The 19,574-nt window shown below is 36.6% G+C and overlaps 1 protein-coding gene across 1 annotated transcript in view; it reads left to right on the top strand.

Annotated features, from left to right (window-relative positions):
• Positions 1-19,161, top strand: part of LOC140517033 (transcriptional regulator ATRX-like) — an 84,595-nt gene extending 65,434 nt beyond the window's left edge. The window contains exons 23-27 of the mRNA XM_072627897.1: positions 1,699-1,848; positions 5,687-5,794; positions 7,225-7,320; positions 18,125-18,253; positions 18,869-19,161. Of these exons, the coding sequence (XP_072483998.1) occupies positions 1,699-1,848; positions 5,687-5,794; positions 7,225-7,320; positions 18,125-18,253; positions 18,869-19,105 (720 nt within the window). The 3' untranslated portion in view covers positions 19,106-19,161. The remainder of the gene's footprint in view (positions 1-1,698; positions 1,849-5,686; positions 5,795-7,224; positions 7,321-18,124; positions 18,254-18,868) is intronic.
• The last annotated feature ends 413 nt before the right edge of the window (positions 19,162-19,574 follow it).

Raw genomic sequence — 19,574 nt, 5'->3', positions numbered from 1 at the left:
AGACACCTGTTCTCCAAGAAAGTAACCTTCTATGGTCTTATTTTTTTCCCCTTTTTTTGGCATTTTTCCAGCCAGTTACTTCACTTCTGAGTTTCCTCTCCATACCCACCTCCCCTCCAGTTCCGCCAAGCCAGCACTTGGGGGCTGAAATTCAAATGAGCTGCTCCCAAACTTCAGGGGCTTTCAGTGGGGGCAGGGCCACTATTCAGTGTGAGATTAAAATCAGCTGCTCAGGTAGGGGCAGGGCCCCCACACAGGTCTCAGTTTCCTCAGGGGCCCTCTGATGAGACCTTCAACAATGGATGCGGGCTCCTGCCTGCTTTGGGAGCCCTGTCTGCTAGTACCTCTACTGCTACCTCCTGAGGGGGCCTGAGTTATGGGGACACCCTGCTCCCCTCTCAGCCAGGGGAAAAGACCCTCTCACTGACCTTTGGTGCTTGTGGGTTGAAGGACCTGTGCTGCTGCTGGAGATTCTGTCCCTGAAGCCTGCTTGGATCTGCTCCTTTTGTTGCCGCATGACCAAGGCAGGGCTGGGCTCTGCTCCACATCCAGTGCGCAACAGACCTTTCCCGTCCGTCTTTCAGGTCTCTCTGGGACAGAAATCTCCTCCACTACATTGTTCTGTGGCTTCTGCTGCTCCCGAATTTGTTGAGAGTATTTCTTTACAGGTATTTTATGGGCTGTGGGGTAAGAGCTAAGCGTATGTGCTTCTTTCTACTCGGCCATCTTGGCTCCTCCCCTCTGACTTTTTTTCAATCTCTGTTCTCCTCTATCACCCCCGTTTTCTCATCCCCTTCCCCTTCTAATTTCCTGTAGGGTAAGATCTTTACCCAACTGACTGCATATTATTCCGTCTTTGAGCCAATTCTGATGAATGTTCATTAGCTCAGCTTAACAATAATTCTGTTGCAACTTTGAAATCTTAGAGAATTGAGAAGGGCCATTAGAATTTTAGTAACTTCCCAAAGTCATGCAGCTAAGATTTTTTCAGAGGTAGGATTTGAATCCAGGTCTTCTTGCCTTCAAGTGTAGTTCTTTATATCATTCCATGATCCCCCTCTAGTTTTTACATATTTCTTTTCATTCATTGTAATTGCTATGCGTTTTATGAAGATAATATTCCATTACATTTACATGCCACAATGAAGTTAATTGTAAACCAACTGATAAACACTTGCTTTATGTCTACTTCTTTGGAATGTTTTGCCTCTCACCTCCAAGTCTTAATTTTCCTGGATTCTTCATACACAATACTTACCTCCTTTTCTTTGTCCTTCTAACTGTTTTAGAGCATGAATTCTTAAAAAGAATCTGAGTCCTCAATGCTTTGTGCTTAGAAGACAATTAATAAAGATCTAATGAATTGTTGGTTGAAAATTGTTAGTTAGTGGTATTACAGACATTAATGTTCCCATTTTAAAGATGAGGTGGGTGAAGGTAAGAGATAATAAGCCCCATTTTACAAATGAGGAACTGAGGATGATAGAGAATAAGTAATTCTCTCACAGTAATAAAGCCCATGGCCCACAGCACAGATCAACTTCTCATGATTCTCTTTTGCTCTTTTTCTTACACTGACTGTTTCAGGATAAATCGCAATTAAAAATGAGATATCTAAGGCTAGCCTGCATGTAGTCAACAAAACATGGTTTGGTACTTAGATTTAATGCTAATTTATCATTTTATTTCCTTTAACAGGACACAATCCTTGCAGAATTACTTCGAATACATAAAGAATATATTGTAGGATATCATGAACATGATTCTCTTTTGGATCATAAAGAGGAAGAAGAACTGACTGAGGAGGAGAGAAAAGCAGCCTGGGAAGAATATGAAGCAGAAAAAAAGGTTGAGTCACTTAATTCCTTTATGGTATATTGAAAAACTATACAGTAGAGTTTAAAGCATTACCTATTTCAACCTGGGAAGCTGGCCTTGAGACCAAAAAGACTATTTAACCCTAAGCAAGTCACTCAGCCTCTCAGTACTCACTGTAGCTGTCTTAAAGGTATATAAATTGTAGAGAAGGTACTCTTCCTAGGTAGAGGAATTTGCTTTTTCTGGGAGTTCCACAGTCCCCATGCTCTTTGCCTAACTGTGAGGATACAGCTTTACTTATTGCTAGTCATTTGATCCTGTGCTATCCCATATTTTCTAGCAGATTATATCTTCATTCACTTCCTCCCCAGTTCAATTTTCTACGAATCAATTCTTTCCTTTCCCCTGTATTCAAGTCTTTCCCATCCTTAAAACACCTTCATTAGTTCCTACTATCTGGTTATTGTCTTAAATCCTGTTTTCCTTTCATAACTAAGTATCATGGGGGTCCAGAATTGTCTGATCTACAAGAAAAGAAACTGAGGCAGAGCTCCAAACCAAGAGCACTTTATTAAAAGGTTCATGGCCCTCTCTAATGAGGTGGACCTCGACCCTTTCTCATGATCTAAGATGACCCTTTCCTCCAAGGCTTTAGTTTTATAGTGCTTAATACCTAACTGATAGAGAAGAAGCATAGTAAAATACAGTCTTATTTGTTGACATATCTTGATCTTGATCCTACCGCATGGGGTGGGAAGTACAGAATCTCATTGACTGACAAACAAACTGACGAGCAGACCTTGACAGATCTGTCTTTACCTTTCAGATGGTCCTTCTGAGCCAGTGAGGAGACCATGGGGTGGGTTTTTAAAGACATGTCAAAACATCTACATGGGTCAAGGGACTTTCTGTGTTATGGTCACATTAAACCTGATTACCACAATAAGGAAAAATAAGGGTGGGAGGGTCTCTACTTAGCTTCCTCATCTGCAATCCACAGTACTGGTGCCTAATTTGCAGAATTTTTATCCCTACCTTTGTGGAGTCATATCCAACTGATGAATACTGATTAGGAAAAAATAGGGGTCTAATTAATGATCGGTCACAATGATTTCTATACTTTCTGCTCCCATTTCCTCAGTTCCTCACTGTCTTAGTTACTCCTCAGTCCTTTGTATTCTGGCTTCCAGTTTCATGATGTAACTGAAACTACTCCCTCAAAATTTTTCATTCATCTTTGGCTTCATCTCTTCTCAGAGATTCCCAACGAATAGTCACTCTTATCTGGATTTTTGTGACTGTTTCTCTTTTAGTTCACTGTCTTATCTGTCTGTTTTTTTTTTTTTCAGTTTGCTTTGCTGACTTATCCACATTGCTCTTCCTAAGATATACTCAAGTTCAACCCATTTAAAAAACAATAAAACTTCACTTCACTAACATATTGTGATCAAACTATGATCGTATAATATTCCTCCTTTCCTCAGCCAGACTTTTAGAAAAAAACTGTCTATACTAGATTCCTCCATTTCATCTCATCTCACTCCTCAAATCTTTGCAGTCTGATTTCCAGGATTTCATTTAAGTGAAACCACGCTCCACAAATTTACTAATTATTCCTAATCGCCAAATCCTATGGTCTTTTCTCAGTCTTCCTCCTTCTCAACATGTCTGCTGCAGAAGACATTCTTTGCCACCCTGTTCTTCCGGATATGCTTTACTCTATCGAAGCTAAATAGGAGAACAACTCAGAGGATATAGTGTCATGAAATGCTGAGGAGGAAAGTGAGTTCCAAACAGATATTTTGAGGCTATGTTGTGAAAAGCCCTTTTTACTGACATGCAGAGGGCTTGAAACAAAGGGAATAAAGAGGATGAAGACCCAAGAAAAGTGATAGAAATAACATGATTTTACAGCTGACTGGATATGTGAATGATAGTTCAGTATAATGTCAAGTTTACAAACTTGGAGTATTAGAAAGATGATGTATTGGATAAAGTGGAAGAAGGAAGGACTCAGAGGAAAAGCAAAGAGTACAGTTTTGGACATGTCGACTTAAAGATATCTCTGGAACACCCAGTTTGAAATGTTCAAAAAACAATTGATGATGTAGGACTGAAACTGAGGGGAGGAAATAGGACTGGATAAACATACACATATATCCATATATGTTCTCTCCCTCCTCACCTTCCTCACAGTATCTCTCTTTTCTTTTAAGATGCACCTTAAGCTCCACCTTCTGCAGGAATACCTAATTCCCCCAGTATCTAAGTGCCTCAATATCTAAGTCCCTCAATATCTAATTACTTTGTAATTAATTTGCATTTCTTCAGTTTATATTTATTCAGTTTAAACTTAGATATGATCTTTTTGTTTCCCCCACTGAAATATAAATTTCTTATGAGTAGGGATCATATTATTCATTGAATTTGTATGTGTAGTGGCTGGTACGTGTTTTAATGTCTTAATAAATACTTCTAGATTGATCGATTGACTTTTTAACACTTGAGTATTGGAGGAATAGTTTCTGCTATGGTTATCTTTCTTGTAATATTTCTCCTATGATCTCAACTACCATTTTTTCATTATTGTGTAACTGTGTTCTGTAATGGCAAATGCATATTTCTCAAACTTTCTTGGGCCTCCAGTATTCTTGAATAGAAGCACATCATATCTTTGTCTTAAACCTATGCCAAAAAATGTAGAAGACCTTCTCAGGTACTCCCTTCTTTTTAACTTTCTATTAATGACTTAGAACTCTTCTATCCTTATTTACATTTTTCTCTTTGCATCAATTCATAAACATCTTCCCATGTTTTTTTCTGAAATCATCCTGTAGTCATTTTATAGCATCACCATGATGGCTATTTTTGGTGATCTCTTCACCTTATAACCCTCATGATTGCACATCTTCATTCCTTTGAGAACAAATAGCTCTTCAGGAAGAACACTGTTCAAAAAAATTCTCATTGTACATGTGGCCTTTTCCTTCCCACTTTCCCCAAGTTATGACAGGAGTCAAATACTCCTAATTTGTACCTTCTTTATTTCTACCTTTAAAGAACCTCACTTTATCTTGTCTGCTTATTTTTCTTAAAAAAAAAGTGAACCTTTCATTGTCCAAGTGTGGGGAGGTGAGTTTTTTTTTCATGAATGAGAGGTCACTCACTTTCAGTTTTATTTTATTTTCAGCTCTAAATTCTCTCTCAATTTCACCTCCCTCACCCAATGAAAATGCTACAAAAACATAAAATTCTATCCAGTTTCGCAAAATAAATTCCATATTACTCAAGACAGATGTGTACTCTTAATCCTTCATCTCATTATTTGGAAATGAGTAGTATGTTTCATCACGAGTCTTTTGGAATTGTGTGTGGCTGGTCATTGTGTTGATCTTAAGCTTTTTATGGTTTGGGTTTTTTTTTTGGGGGGGTCATTTCAACAAGTATTTTATAAATAGTTCTCCTGGTTCAGGTCATTTCACTGTGTGTCAGTTCATATATATCTTCTCAGATTTGTTGGAAACAGCATAGAAAGGTTCATTCCATCACATTCATTTGTTTAGTCATTCCTGAATATTAGTCATTCTCTGAATGTCCATTTTTTTGCCATAGCAAAAAGAATGACTATCGTTTTGCATACATGAGTTCTTTTCCTCTTCCCTTGTTTATTTAGACTTTATTTGTGCTTAGTAAACTGTGGTTGCCACATATTTATTAATTTGCATTCATTTGTAGGTAGTTTTGTTTGTGTGATAATAATTTTCTAGCTATAAATATAAAGGATTCCTCATTGGCAATAAGTGGTATTAAATTGCTTGTTTCAAGTCCTAGTTTGAAAATTTTTTTCCTCTTTTTTTTTGTTTTGTAGGGCCTGAGTTTTCATTTCACTTTTCCTGGTGTCACTTTCAGTTCTGAATCTCAGTTTGTTCCCTTTGATATGGAAGCTCTGTCGTCAATGAACTTTCAACAGTTGGAAGTAAGTTTCGAAAAAATAGCTATAAATATGAATCTGAATTATTGAAGTTAAAGGCAGTCTCTCTCTCTCTCTCTCTCTCTCTCTCTCTCTCTCTCTCTCTCTTTCTCTCTCTCTCTCTCTGATTCTTTCTTAGAATCTCCCTTAGAATCAGCTGAACAAAGAACATAACTTTTAAGCAATTTTCTAGGTGGATTGTGATTGAAAACAGTCCCTGCCTTCAAAGAGCTGACATGTTCCCAGCTAAGTAAGAAAAGAAAATATACAAAATAAGTGTACAGTGATTAGGATCATTTCTTCATACAAAGGGTGTATAAGGAAAGGCGCAAGAGGGGAACAGGCAGAGAAAGGGGGAATAAAGGGTCTGTGGTGTGTGTGTATGTGTGTCTGTGTCTGTGTGTGTCTGTGTCTGTGTATAATCCCTCCAACTACCCAAATACTGAGAAAAGTCTCAAGACTTACAAATATTATCTTTCCATGTAGGAATGTAAATAGCTCAGTTTTAGAAAGTCCTTCATAATTTCTCTTTCCTATTTACCTTTTCATGCTTCTCTTAATTCCTGTGTTTGAAATTCAGATTTTCTCTTCAGTTCTGGTCTTTTCACCAAGAATGCTTGAAAGTCTATCACTGAATAACCATTTTTTCCCTGAAGGGTTAGGGTTAGGATTACACTCAGTTTTGCTGGATAGGTGATTCTTGGTTTCAATCCTAGTTCGTTTAACTTCTGGGATATCTTCCACTGAAAATAGAGCCATTAAATGGTACCAAAGAGCGTCTCTCATCTATGTAAGCTTATATTGATTTGGTGTTATTTTTATTGATCCTTTTTGCAATTGTTTTTGTTCTTTAACTGCATAAGTTACAGTTCTTTGCTTCTGACCTTAATTCAGAAATTTAGCTGAAATATAATGAACTAAAATCCAGCTTTCCTGCCAATAACTCTACTTTTCTTGCCTCAAAAAATTCTGCTGTCTTTGCAGAATGAAAGTTTTAGACACCGGGAAGATTGTTCTTGTATCTTTAAATCACCAAACTATACTGCAAGGATGTCTGGTTAGCTATCCAAAGATTTGCTGTCTGCTCCGCCATCTTTTGACCTTCCAGGTGGACTCAAGAAATGAACATTTCCTAAGTCACAGGAGAGAAGGAAACGTGGTTGTTGCTGGCCCAACTTCCAGCCAGTCATATTTGTTTCCCATGCCTCAGCTACGTGACTAGCAGTGTTGTCCTCAATGTCAGGATGTCGCCTACCTGGTTCTCATTCGTTGTTCTTTACTCCATAGAATCTATAAAAGGGAACTATCTCCTTCATTTGGGATATTAGACTTTACCAATAAATTGTGCTTGAAACTCAGTTTACCTGATTTTAACTGTTACATATGCGTATATAAGTGTAAATTTGAAGAATTTATCTAAAATTCTTTTCTTTCAGGATCTTATTAATCAGGGAAAAGAAAAAGTAGCAGAAGCCAACAAGAATGTGATGTCAATGAAGGTTCAACCTCTTGAAGATGTAATTACAGATTTTGTAAGTTAAATGACTATCTTGCTTTGTTTATTACTTTTATTTTTCCTGTACAGTTTCTTTCACCTTCATTTCTTTTGCATATTTCTGTTAGTAAACTCTTACCCAATTAAATTATGGAAGGCTTTTTGGAATGACTTATTAAAATCTCAAGCTTGAAATTTTGTTTTTTTCAAATTGTATTGCAATATCTTGACTTGTCCTATAGACTTGCCATTTGCATTACCCTTTCATTTAAGCCATTTTTTAATTTTCACGTTTTTTATATTGTCCATAAGTTTAATTTCATATTTATTAAGTCTACATATCGCTTTAAAGTGTCTTCATTTCTGATGACATTTTTAGGTGCAGTTTCAGTTGCTTTACTATATTTTATTTGCCAACAAATAGTACTTTTTTCTGTGATTTCCTAACCTAATACTGAAGGATGTGTTTTGTATTCTTGAGGCCATTGGTTGAGATGTTTTGCTGATTACTTTTGGTGGGGGAGGGTAAATTTCAGTTTTCTTCTTTAAGGGCTTTAAATGGGATTTCAGTGAGTGAGTGAATAAAAATGTTTTTACTAAAGATTTTGTTAAGCGTTTGTGATTCACATAGATAAAGAAGATGGTCCTTTTTCCCAAGAAGTGCACATAAAAATGCTATACACATATATGCATATATAAATTTGTGTACATTATATATATGTATATACCCATTTGATTATATACATGATACATTAATATGTATATACACATATACATATGTATGCATACATACACATATGCATGTGTGCATACATATACTGTGTGTTGTGTGTGTATATATACATATATGCATACGTGCATGCATATATATGCATGTATACATATAGGTGTGTGTATATATACACATACCTACACATACATACGTATATGTCAGGTTTCCGCTGCAAGTCAGGTAGAATGACTGTGGTTATTATTAGAACTGAGTTCATAACTATTTCAATGTTGCTTTATTTATAATATTCTTGTTATATGCGTTGTCCTCACTTCATTTCGTATTACCCAGGATTCTCTGAGATGATTTCTTTTGCAATAATGCTCCTTTACACTTATATCCCAGTATTTGTTTAGCCATTTGTCAATTGTCTTAGGAGGCCATCAGAGACTTTGTGACAGATGCTAATTGTTTTCTTTTTACCCTTTTGTGACCCCCCAGATTTAAGCTCAGAAAGTATTTGTTTCTTTTGTTTTGTTCTTTGTCACTCTTCACAAGTATGAACCTTCCTCATAACCCTGTCTATCGGCCATTCCTGTTTGTTTCTCTTTTGAGTTTGTTTCTATACCAAACTGTCCATTTGAGATAGGGGTATTTTTCCAAATGCTCACTCTTCCTTCATGTTAATGTTCTCACTGTAGTTATGGGAAATACAAATTCTCCGTAGTCCATTTCCTTTTGTTACTTTCTGATCATGGTGGGAGGATGTTCTGGGATGGTCCTGGAAGGACCTTTCTTGCCCTCAGGCTGAACTCTTTTTTTAGTTCTTTTTATGAAAAACTTCACTGACTAGAGTTTCTTACTGCTGTTCTTGGTCATTAGTCAGGCTGATACTAAGCAGGGCTTTGCTGGATGTGTGAACTGGATATTGTCTTCCCATTCAGGTTACTAGCTACTTTTCTGCTCCTTAGGACTATTTCTGTTGATAAAAGCTATTAGTGTTTGACACTGAGCCATTTCATAGAACTTTGGTGGATAGAATTTCTTGTGGTACTCTTGGAAAAATGTTACCAGGTCACATTTTATATGGTGCCTGCATTGACAGTGGTGGCGAGGTCAGGTTGAAACAGGTCTGGGTGGAGGCAAAGTACTGCTTTTGCTTAGCTACCTTTACATGGCATTTGGTTATCAGATGGGGCACCTAGGTGATGCAGTGGATAGTATTGTCAAGTTCTTAAAAAAACTTTCTCATTCTTCTTTCTCTTCATCAAATCTTGGTATATGAATTACAGTTACACATAAGTATAATCGTCTCTTTTTCTTCTTTGTTCTTCCAGCTTCCAATCTGTCTGTCAGTCATTCTTTTTTCTGACTACAACTTCTTCAAATTTAATTTTAATAATAATACTAGTATATATTTGTTTCATTTCATCTATATAATGGTCTCTTAACTTATTCATGGCCAAAAATGGCAAAATCAGAATATCAAAAATTTATTGTTTATAGTTGCTATGGAATCACGTTATTCTGAGTGATCAGGGCAAGGAACCCAAACAAGGGTAAACCTGTGGTTCTGTTTCTTAGATCTTTCATAACCTTTTATTTTAACTGACACAAGTCTCATTTCAGAAAGGAAGACTGGAAGAATGAGTAAACACTCACATATACATATATGCACACATTAATATATGCATATATATATGCCTTTCAAATGATAAAACTCTATTCCAAATTAACTTCTGAATGTGACTTGGCCGAATGGTTAAACTTCCTCTCTGAACCATGAACTAGACAAGGCAGGTTGCTCAAAATATTGGAGTCCAGCAAATATCTTTCCTCTGCAATGCATTCTTAAATATCTGCCAAACTGAGATTCAGATTCAGTCATTGTGCTCCCTGCTGGGCAGGGGACTCTTGGTAGGTTTTCCATTCTTTCAAAGCTCACAGGGCAGTACTTTGTTGTATTCCCTCTCTGATACGTATTCATCTTTTGTGAGCTGCAGAAACAACTGTTGCTGATTTAGTGGCTGCAGTGCTGGAATGCCCGTGCTGGACTGTGCTTGTCACACTGGCTTGATGGACCTTTCCTGAAAGACCATTGGAATTTGCTTGGGTTGGAAATTTATTTTCCTCTGTTTTCTGTCGGTTTTGTTGCTCTAGATTTTATTTAGAGTCTTTTTTTGTTCGGAGAACTTTGAATAAAGTATGTGGACAAGTGTGGGGGAGAGCTCAGGTGAGTTCCTGCCTTTACTCCACGGTCTTGGTTTCACCCCCATACAAAGCATTTTTCAAGTAATAGACATTCTGAAAATAAACAAACTTAATTTAATGACTCCATGAGACAATAAGAAATATTAAAGTTTGACAACCGAAAAAATATAAGGAGCCTCATATCAAAAACATCTGACCTGGTTGAAGAAGGAAAAAATACCTAGGAATACTTGAACTCTCTAAAGGTCCCAATAGAAGGAGAATGAAATTGCTCAGATCTATATGAAAGGGAGGGCTGTGATAATAGAAAAAATCCCCGAAACCCCAAAATGAAAGTATCACGATCAAATTTCATAACTTCAAAGTCAAAGACAATAAGAAGAAAGAAAAGTTAATTTGAAGTAATTAATTTTAAGTTTCCTTCTCCTTTCTCTAACCAATCAAACCCCCAATTTGCTTTCTGATTACTCCAATTTCAGACAGCAACTCTGCTTCTTGCTGAAGGCACTGCAGCCTGTGTAGGCATTTACCCTTTCAAATCATCCTTTTCACTTTCTTGTCTTTCTTCTAGAATTTTCTAGGTCAAAACAACTTTTAAAAAAAATTTTCTTACAGAAATGTTGGAATATTTTTTCTCTGATTTCATGTCTTGGAAAACTGACACCATATTAAATTTCTGCTATACGAGTACTTTTTTGTTTCTTCAGTTTTCCCTGAATTGAAGTTTGGTGTTAGCTCTCGTGTAGTGCACTTTTGGAGAGAAATGTCAGGGCATTGATGATTCTGTTCTGCATCATATCGGGTTCTGCTGCTGCATTCTCCAGGGTCCGAGTTGTGTGCATCTTGAAGAGTTACAGGTTTTTCTCAAGCTGGGGAATTCAGACTTCCAAAGAGATTCAGGGTCCAGATACTGTTTTGGGTGTCAGCAATACATGTACTGACTTAGCTTCCCTAGAGTACCTATTTATGCTTGCTGATCCCATCAGCTAGTTGAAAGGATCCAAAATTTCAGTGTAACAGGGCTTTTGACACACTTCTGTTCTGAGCCAAGGAGATGAATTCCTAATCCAGGTCTGAGGCCAAAATAATAGCACTGCCAGCCCACTTTTGATGTGAGCCTAGGAGTTTAATCTGTGATTTTTTTTTCACTTCGTAGATATAGGCGCAGTCCTACTTCATAGTTCATGCCCTGGTCACATACCATCATCAGAAGCCTATTAATAATCATGGGCTTGAAAAAATGTCCCATTATATTTTCTCCTTGGATTTTCTGATCATACCCCATATAGTATTCCTCCTAGATCTTTGTTGGAATAGTTGTTGGGCTATGTTATTTTCTCCCATTTTTTCCTATTTACTTCTAAGTATCATTTTCTCAAAATCACTTAAGACTGGCTGACTAAAATGATTCTCAACTGATAATTTTGTGGAGAAGCACACTAATTGACATGAGCCAAGGGTATTAGAAAATCACCTCAACTCCTCTGGGATAGCCTCAAAACCTTTGGGAAGACCTGAGGCAGTGGCTCTACTGCAGAATCTCAGGTATATCAACCCAGGATTGGAGGCTAGTGGAACCAAGCAAATGAGAGCCATGGAGCCCACGTATCTGCAGCAGCTGCTTCCGAGACTATCAGCCTGCAGATTAAATTTCTGTAAGTCACCTACTTGAACTTCTGGGAACCATAATGGCAGAGTGATCAGTAAATGCTCTCTCCCCCTCCCATTGTTAATCTTGAGAGAACCATAAAGAAACCATAAACCCCAGAAAATTCCTGGAACAGTGAGATCAGCAGAAGGGGCAAACAGACTCTTAGCACGCGAGGCTAGAAAAGCCACTAAGGAGGGTTGCTGTTGCTGTGACTGAAGGGAACCAGTGAAGGCCCAGAGATGTCCTAGACAACCCCACCTCAGCAAACTGGGAGGAAATCTGGAGCCACAGGGGCATGGAGCCAGAAACTGTCAATACTAGGACCCCAGGGGTGCCTGAGCACCCCAGGGGAAGCAGAAAGACACTAGGGCACCTGGGATCACCAGCCGCTGAGCTTGCCTATGCTGTAGCTCAGCAGAGAAGACCTTCTGTGGCCAGACCACCCCTCCCCTGCATTTAACAAGCTAGTTCCAAGGTAACTCCAGGGAAACAGAAAAAGACTTCACCTGGCCTCTGTTTTCCTACACCATCCAGCTCAGCACCAAGTAAGCTGCAGTACTTTAGCTTCTAGCTGAAAGAACCAGAGACCACAACACACGAAGTCTCAAATTCAGGGCACAAGAACTGTGGGACATAGTCCCATGTGCCCCAGAAGCAGAGGTCTACTTTAAAAGCCAGGAAAGGGGTGATTATCATCATCATGAGTAAGAAGCAAAGCAGAAAGACCATAGAATCTTTCTATGGGGACAAAGACCAAATCACGAACACCAAAGAGGTTAGCATTGAGACTGTACTGCCATCTGAAACTTCAGAAGGGGCTCTGAACTGGTTACAAGCACAAAGAACACTCTTGGAAGAGCTGAAGAAGGATTTTAAAAGTCAAATTAGAGAAATAGAAGAAAAACTGGCCAATGATTTTTAAAGTATGACAAAAGAATTCACCAAAAAGAACAGCTCCTTAAAAAGGAAAATTGGACAAATGGAAAAGGAAGCACAAAACCTAACTGGGTAAATTGAACAAATGGACAAAAAGTACAAAAACCAACTGGGGAAATAATTGGAAAGGTAGAAAAGGAGATGCAAAAGTTAACTGAAGAAAAAGTTTGATAAAAATTAGAATTGGGCAGGTAGAAGCTAATGACTCTATGAGACATCAAGAATCAGTCAAACAAAATCTAAAGAATGAAAAGATAGAAGAAAATGTAAATTATCTAATTGGAAAAACAACTGACCTGGAAAATAGATTCAGGAGAGAAAATCTAAGAATTATTGACCTGTAAGAAAGCCATGATGAAAAAAAGAACTTGGACAATATCTTCCAAGACATCATAAAAAATCACAGCCCAGAAGTCCTAGATTTAGAGGGTGGAATCGTCATCGAAAGAATCCACTGTTCACCTCCCAAAAAGGATTCCAAACTAAAAATACCAAGGACCAGGGAAGGGGAAAATACTACAGGTAGCCAGAAGGAAACCATTCAAAAATCGAGGAGCTATAGTCAGGATCACACAGGACCTTGCAGCTTTTACATTGAAAGACTGAAGGAATTAGAATATGATATTCTGTAAGGCAAAGGAGCTGGGACTACAACCAAGGATCACTTACCCAGCAAAGTTGAGCAGATATTTTGGGCAAGGAGATGGACATTCAATAAAATAAGAGATTTCTAGACCTTCCTGATTCAATAGAAAATTTGATCTTCAAACACAGGTCTCAAGAGAGGCATTAAAAGATAAATGGGGAAAAACACATTGTTACTCAATATGGGCAAACTGTTTACATTCCTATAAGGGAAGATGATACTTGTTAATCTTGAGAATTGTATATTTATTATGAAATATAAAAGGGACATACATAGATAAAGGGAGTGGATATAAAGTAAACGATGTGAATGATAAACATGTGATTTAAGGGTGTGAAGGGATTGTAGCAGGAGATGTGAAAAAGGAGGCAGGAAACAGTAAATTACATCACAGAAAGAGGCACAAAATTTTATTACAGTAAATAGGAAAGAGGGAATGGAGATGAGCATTGTCTGATATTTACTCTCATCTGATTTGGTTCAAGGAAGGAACAACAAACTTAAATATATAAATCTAACTAGCTCTATAGGCAGTAGGAAGGGAAGGAGGAAAGTAGAGGGAGGGGAGGCTAAAAGGGAGGGAAGATGTAGCAAGGGTGAAGGAATAAAAGGGAGGAGGGCTGAAAGAACAGAGAGAGGACAGTGGGAGGAGGTGTTCAAAAATTAAAACTATTGTGGAGGGGAAGGGAGAAGAGAGAACTAAAAGCATAAACGGGGGGAAAGAGGATGGAGAGAAAGACGCAAAGAGTAATCATAACTGTGAATGTGAATAGGATGAGCTTTCCTACAAAACTGAGATGGATAGCAGAATGGATTTAAAAACCATAATCCAACAATATGTTGTTTGCAAGAAACACATTTGAAATGGTGGGATACAGACAGCGTAGAGGTAAAAGGTTGGAGCAGAATATATTGTGCTTCATCTGATGTAAAAAAAAAAAAGCAGGGGTAGCAATCCTAATCTCAGACAAAGCAAAGGCAGAAAGAGATCTAATCAAAAGAGATAAGGAAGGAAACTATATCCTGCTAAAAGGCACCATAGAAAACAAAGCAATATCATTAATAAACATATATGCTCCAAATGGTGTAGCATCCAGATTCTTAGAGATGAGGTTGAGGGAATTGTAGGAAGAAATAAGACAGCAAAACTTGAGGACCTCAACCTTGCCCCCTCTCAACTTGAGAAATCTAACTTCAAAGTAAACAAGAAAGAAGTTAAAGAGGTGAATAAAACTCTGGATAAAGCACATATTATAGATCTCTGGAGAAAATTGAATAGCGATAGAATATGGCACATATACAAAAAGTAACCCTGTACTAGGACATAAAAGCTCACAATCTAGTGTAGAAAGGCAGAGATAGTGAATACATCCTTCTCAGGTCACAATGCAATAAAAATTATGTGTAATAAAAGGCCATGGAAAGATAGACCAAAATTTAATTGGAAACTAAATAATCTAATCCTAAAGAATGAGTGGGTTAAACAACAAATCATAGAAACAAAAGAACTGCATTCAAGAGAATAACAAAAATAAGACAACCAACCAAATCTTATGAGATATTGCAAAATCAATTCGTAGGGAAAATTTTATATCTTTGAATGCTTACATGAAGAAAATAGAGACAGAGGAGATCAATGAGTTGGGAATGCAGCTGAAAAAGCTAGGAAAAAAAAATGAAAACCCTCAATTAAATACCAAAATACTGAAAACCAAAGGAAAGATTAATAAAGTTGAAATTAAGAAAACTATTGAACTAGTAAATGAAACTAAGACTTGGTTTTGTGAAAAAACCGATAAAATTGACAAACCTTTAGTCAATTTGATTTAAAAAAAGAAAAAAGAATACCAAATTGCCAATATCAAAAATGAGAAAATGAACTCACTTCCAATGAGGAAGAACATAATCAGTATCTACCTAAAACCCTCAGAATGCATTTTATGCAGTGGGCATAAGCTAGATGCATTTCCATTAAGATCAAGGGTGAAACAAGAATGTCCATTATCACCATTATTATTCAATATGGTATTGGAAATGTTAACTGTAGCAATAAGAGAAGAAAAAGAAATTGAAGGAATTAGAATAGGCAAAGAAGAAACTAAGTTATCACTCTTTGCAGATGATATGATGATATACTTAGAGAGTCCCAGAGAATCAGGTAAAAAAAACTACTTGAAATAATAAACAACTTTGACAAAGTTGCCGGTTACAAAATAAACCCACACAAATCTTGTGTATTTTTCTATATTACTAACAAAGGCCAACAGTGAGAGATAGGAAAAGAAATTCCATTTAAAGCTATGGTAAACATTATAAAATATTTGAGTCTACCTGCCAAAACAAATTCAACGACTATATGAACACAATTACAAAGCACTTTACACAAATGAAGTCAGATCTAAGTAACTGGAAAAAACATCAGTTGCTTGTGGGTATGCCGAGCCAATATAATAAAAATGACAATTTTACCTAAATTACTTTACTTATTAAGTGCCATAACAATCAAACTATCAGATAATTATTTTCTAGAACTAGAAAAAATAATGGAATTCACCGGAAGAAAAATAAGTTCAGAACAACAAGGAAACTAATGAAAAGAAATACTAGGGAAGGTGGCCTAGCTACCAGATCTCAAATAGTATTATAAAGCAGCAATTTTCAAAACCACTTAGTATTGACTAAGAAACAGAGGGGTAGACCGGTGGAATATGTTAGGTACTCAAGACACAGGAGTTAATGAATATAGCACTGTACTGTTTGATAAACCCAAGCACCCCAGCTTCTGGGATAAGAACTCAAACTGTTCGACAAAAATTGCTGGAAAACCTGGATAACAGTGTGGCAGAAACTAGGTATAGACCAATGCCTGACACCATACACAAGAATAAAGTCCAACTGGGTACATGATCTAGGTATTAAGATTGATATTATAAACAAATTAGTGGAGCAAGGAATAGCGTATTTATCAGATTTACGGAGAATGGAAGAAGTTTTGACTAAGCAAGAGATGGGAAACATTATAAACTGCCAAATGGATAATTTTGATTACATTATATTGAAAAGTTTTATGCACAACCAAACCTAATGCATCCAAGATTAGGGGGGAAGCAGAAAACTGGAAAAGAACTTTTGCAACTAGTGTTTGTGATAAAGGCCTCATTTCTAAAATATGTAGAGAACTGAGTCAAATGTACCAGAATACAAGTCATTCCTCAATTGATAAACGGTCAAAGGATATGAACAGGCAGTTTTCAGAGGAAGAAATTCAAGCTGTCTATAGTCATGTGAAAAAATGCTCTAAATTACATCACATCACACCTATCAGATTGGCTAACCTGACCAAACAGGAAGGTGAGAAATGATGTGGGAGAGTTGGAACACTAATTCATTGTTGGCGGAGCTGTAAGCTGATCTAAACATTCTGGAGAGCAATTTGGAACCATGCCCAAAAGACTACAAAAATGTGCATACCCTTTGACCCAGCAATACTGCTTCTAGGACTGTATCCCCAAGAGACTGTAAGGGTCCCACATGTACAAAAATATTTATAGCAGCTCTCATTGTGGTGGCCAAAAACTGGAAATCAATGAGATCCCCATCAACTGGGGAATGACTGAATAAGTTGTGGTATATGAATGTTATGTGTTATAAAAAATGATGAACAGGAAGACTTCAGAGAGGCCTGGAAAGACTTGTATGTTCTGATGCTGAGTGAAAGGAGCAGAACCAGGAGAACTGTATACAACAACAACTACAATGTGCGAGGAGTTTTTCTGGTAGACTTAGTACTTCATTGCAATGTAGGGACTTAAAAAATTCCCAATGGTCTCTTAAGGCAAAATGTCTTCCACATCCAGAGAAAGAACTATGGGATTCAACTGCAGAATGAAACAGATCATTTTATTTTGTATTACATTTTGTTTTATGATTTCTCCCTTTCATTTTAATTCTTCTATGCAACATGACTAAGGTGAAAATGTATTTAATAGAAATTTATGTGTAGAACCTATGTAAAATTGGATGCCATCTCAGGGAGGGAGTGAAGGATTAGGGGGAAGGAGGGAGAGGGAGGGGGAAAAAATCTAAGATATGTGGAAATGATTGTAGAACACTGAAAACAAATTTTAAAAACCCTTTAGGAAGAGAATTAGCTTTCTGATTTGATGACTTCTCTTGCATCTCCATTTAAAGATGGTTCCCAGTCCAGATAGCTCTTCATTCCCTACCAGACTCCTTTAGCATGCTCCAGAAAACTCTTCATCTGGAAGATGACTTCCACCCTGAAATTCACACCTCAGAAGTATTCTTAGCCCTTATATGCCCTGGTCCAGTCACCTCTTCATTTTTCTCTAAGCTGTACTCAGGACTCTTCATCTTCTTCCCCTCCTCATTTTTTGTCTTTTCACTTTTTATGCATTGATTTCTTCCATTAGAATATGAATTCCTTAGTGGCTGAGACTGGATTTCTGCTTGTAATTATAGTTATATAGTGCCTGACACAAAGTAAGTATTAAGAAAAGATTGTCAGTTGGTAACTAAAGTCCTGAGAATCACCCCTTAAAGCAGGAGTTTAAGGGTCCTCAGAGTTTACAGAGTATTCCCAAGTCTGATACATTATTGTGTAATAGATGCTTAATAAATAAATGCAACTGAGGATTGCGTGTTGTGTTGTATTTTTACTTTAGTGGAAAGAAAATACACATATGACAGACGCTCAAATTTATTCCTTGGCATTACGTAAGCAAGCCAGCCAGGAACGAGATGCTAAACATAGAGAAGCCATCTACAATGATGTATCCATAAGACAGCAAATGGTAAGTTTATTTTTACATTTCTGCAAACTTCACCATGTATTTATTTAGACATTTCAAGACAAATGAGACGAGTAGGTGTATAGTCATAAGACCTTTTTTCTCCCAAGTAGAGATACCAAAAAGTATTTTAAAGAATATTCCTGAAGATGCTAGTGATGACTTAGTTTCTGACTCTTGATCCTTATATTGAAATGATTTCTTTTGAAAAAATATTTGTAGATGGATTGGATGATAGGATATATAGGTAGATAAATGATAGGTGAATTCTATGTATAAATTTAGGTACGTGATATATATGATATTATGTATTACTACCAGAAAATATCTCTTTTAATCATGTATCTTATTATATAAATGTTTTCTATGTATCATCTAAGTTGTTCAGAAAATTACATGTTATTTTCTAGAACATAAATTATTTGTGAATATGATATCTCTAAAAAACATTCATTTTCTAACAAAGACTTGAGAGTTGGAAGGAGCTGTAGTTGTAGGGAGTAAGTAATTGGGGAGTAGTTAGTCAGAAAGTAAGTACTCAAAGACTAACTTCTCTAAATCCAGAGCCCAAAATCTTTACATTCTTCAGAGTCAATAATTTGAATCTTCCTTTCACAGTTAATAAGCTGCGTCCAACAGATGCAAAGGAATAAGGAGGTACTACAAGAACCTAGCCAGCCACAAGAAGATTCGACTCATCACCTTGTGCTTCCAGAGCCTCCAGATCTAGTCATAAATCCCTCTTGTTACCAGTATATTGATGTGAAAGGAATGTATCAACCAACTGTTAGTGGTATGGAACCCCAGCTAATAAGAAGCAAGAAATCAAGAACCTCCCAAAGGAAATCAATGTGATTTTCCTCTAAAATATAGAAAATATATTATAAAGTTGACAATTTGTTCTAGGAATCACCAGCCTAATTGAAAAAAAATGTATTAATTCTTTGTTTCCTATAAATGTTATGTTCTCTCCAGGTTAGATTTTCTGTAATTCATTTTTATTTTGAAATTTGAGATTAATATTGCCCACATTTCTATTATATGCACATATATGTATGTGTATACATATACATACATATATATATATATATACACACTAAATTGAAAGAAGATTTCAAATTATTTTCATTGGAAACTTATTCAAGAATAATAACATGGGATCCATACTATTTCCTCTAAATTTTTATTACCTCTTTATTTTTACTATAAAATCAATCTGAAAACAAATAAGTAAAAAAAAATCTTTGTATGTTTATATTTATCAGAACCTAACATAAGAGGTCAAGAGTTGATCCTTTGTCATAAGGTAATTTTGTTTTGTAAT

Source organism: Notamacropus eugenii, unplaced genomic scaffold (genome assembly GCF_028372415.1).
Source record: "Notamacropus eugenii isolate mMacEug1 unplaced genomic scaffold, mMacEug1.pri_v2 scaffold_124, whole genome shotgun sequence".
NCBI classification, from domain to species: domain Eukaryota; kingdom Metazoa; phylum Chordata; class Mammalia; order Diprotodontia; family Macropodidae; genus Notamacropus; species Notamacropus eugenii.
This window is presented reverse-complemented; position numbering and strand designations above follow the sequence as displayed.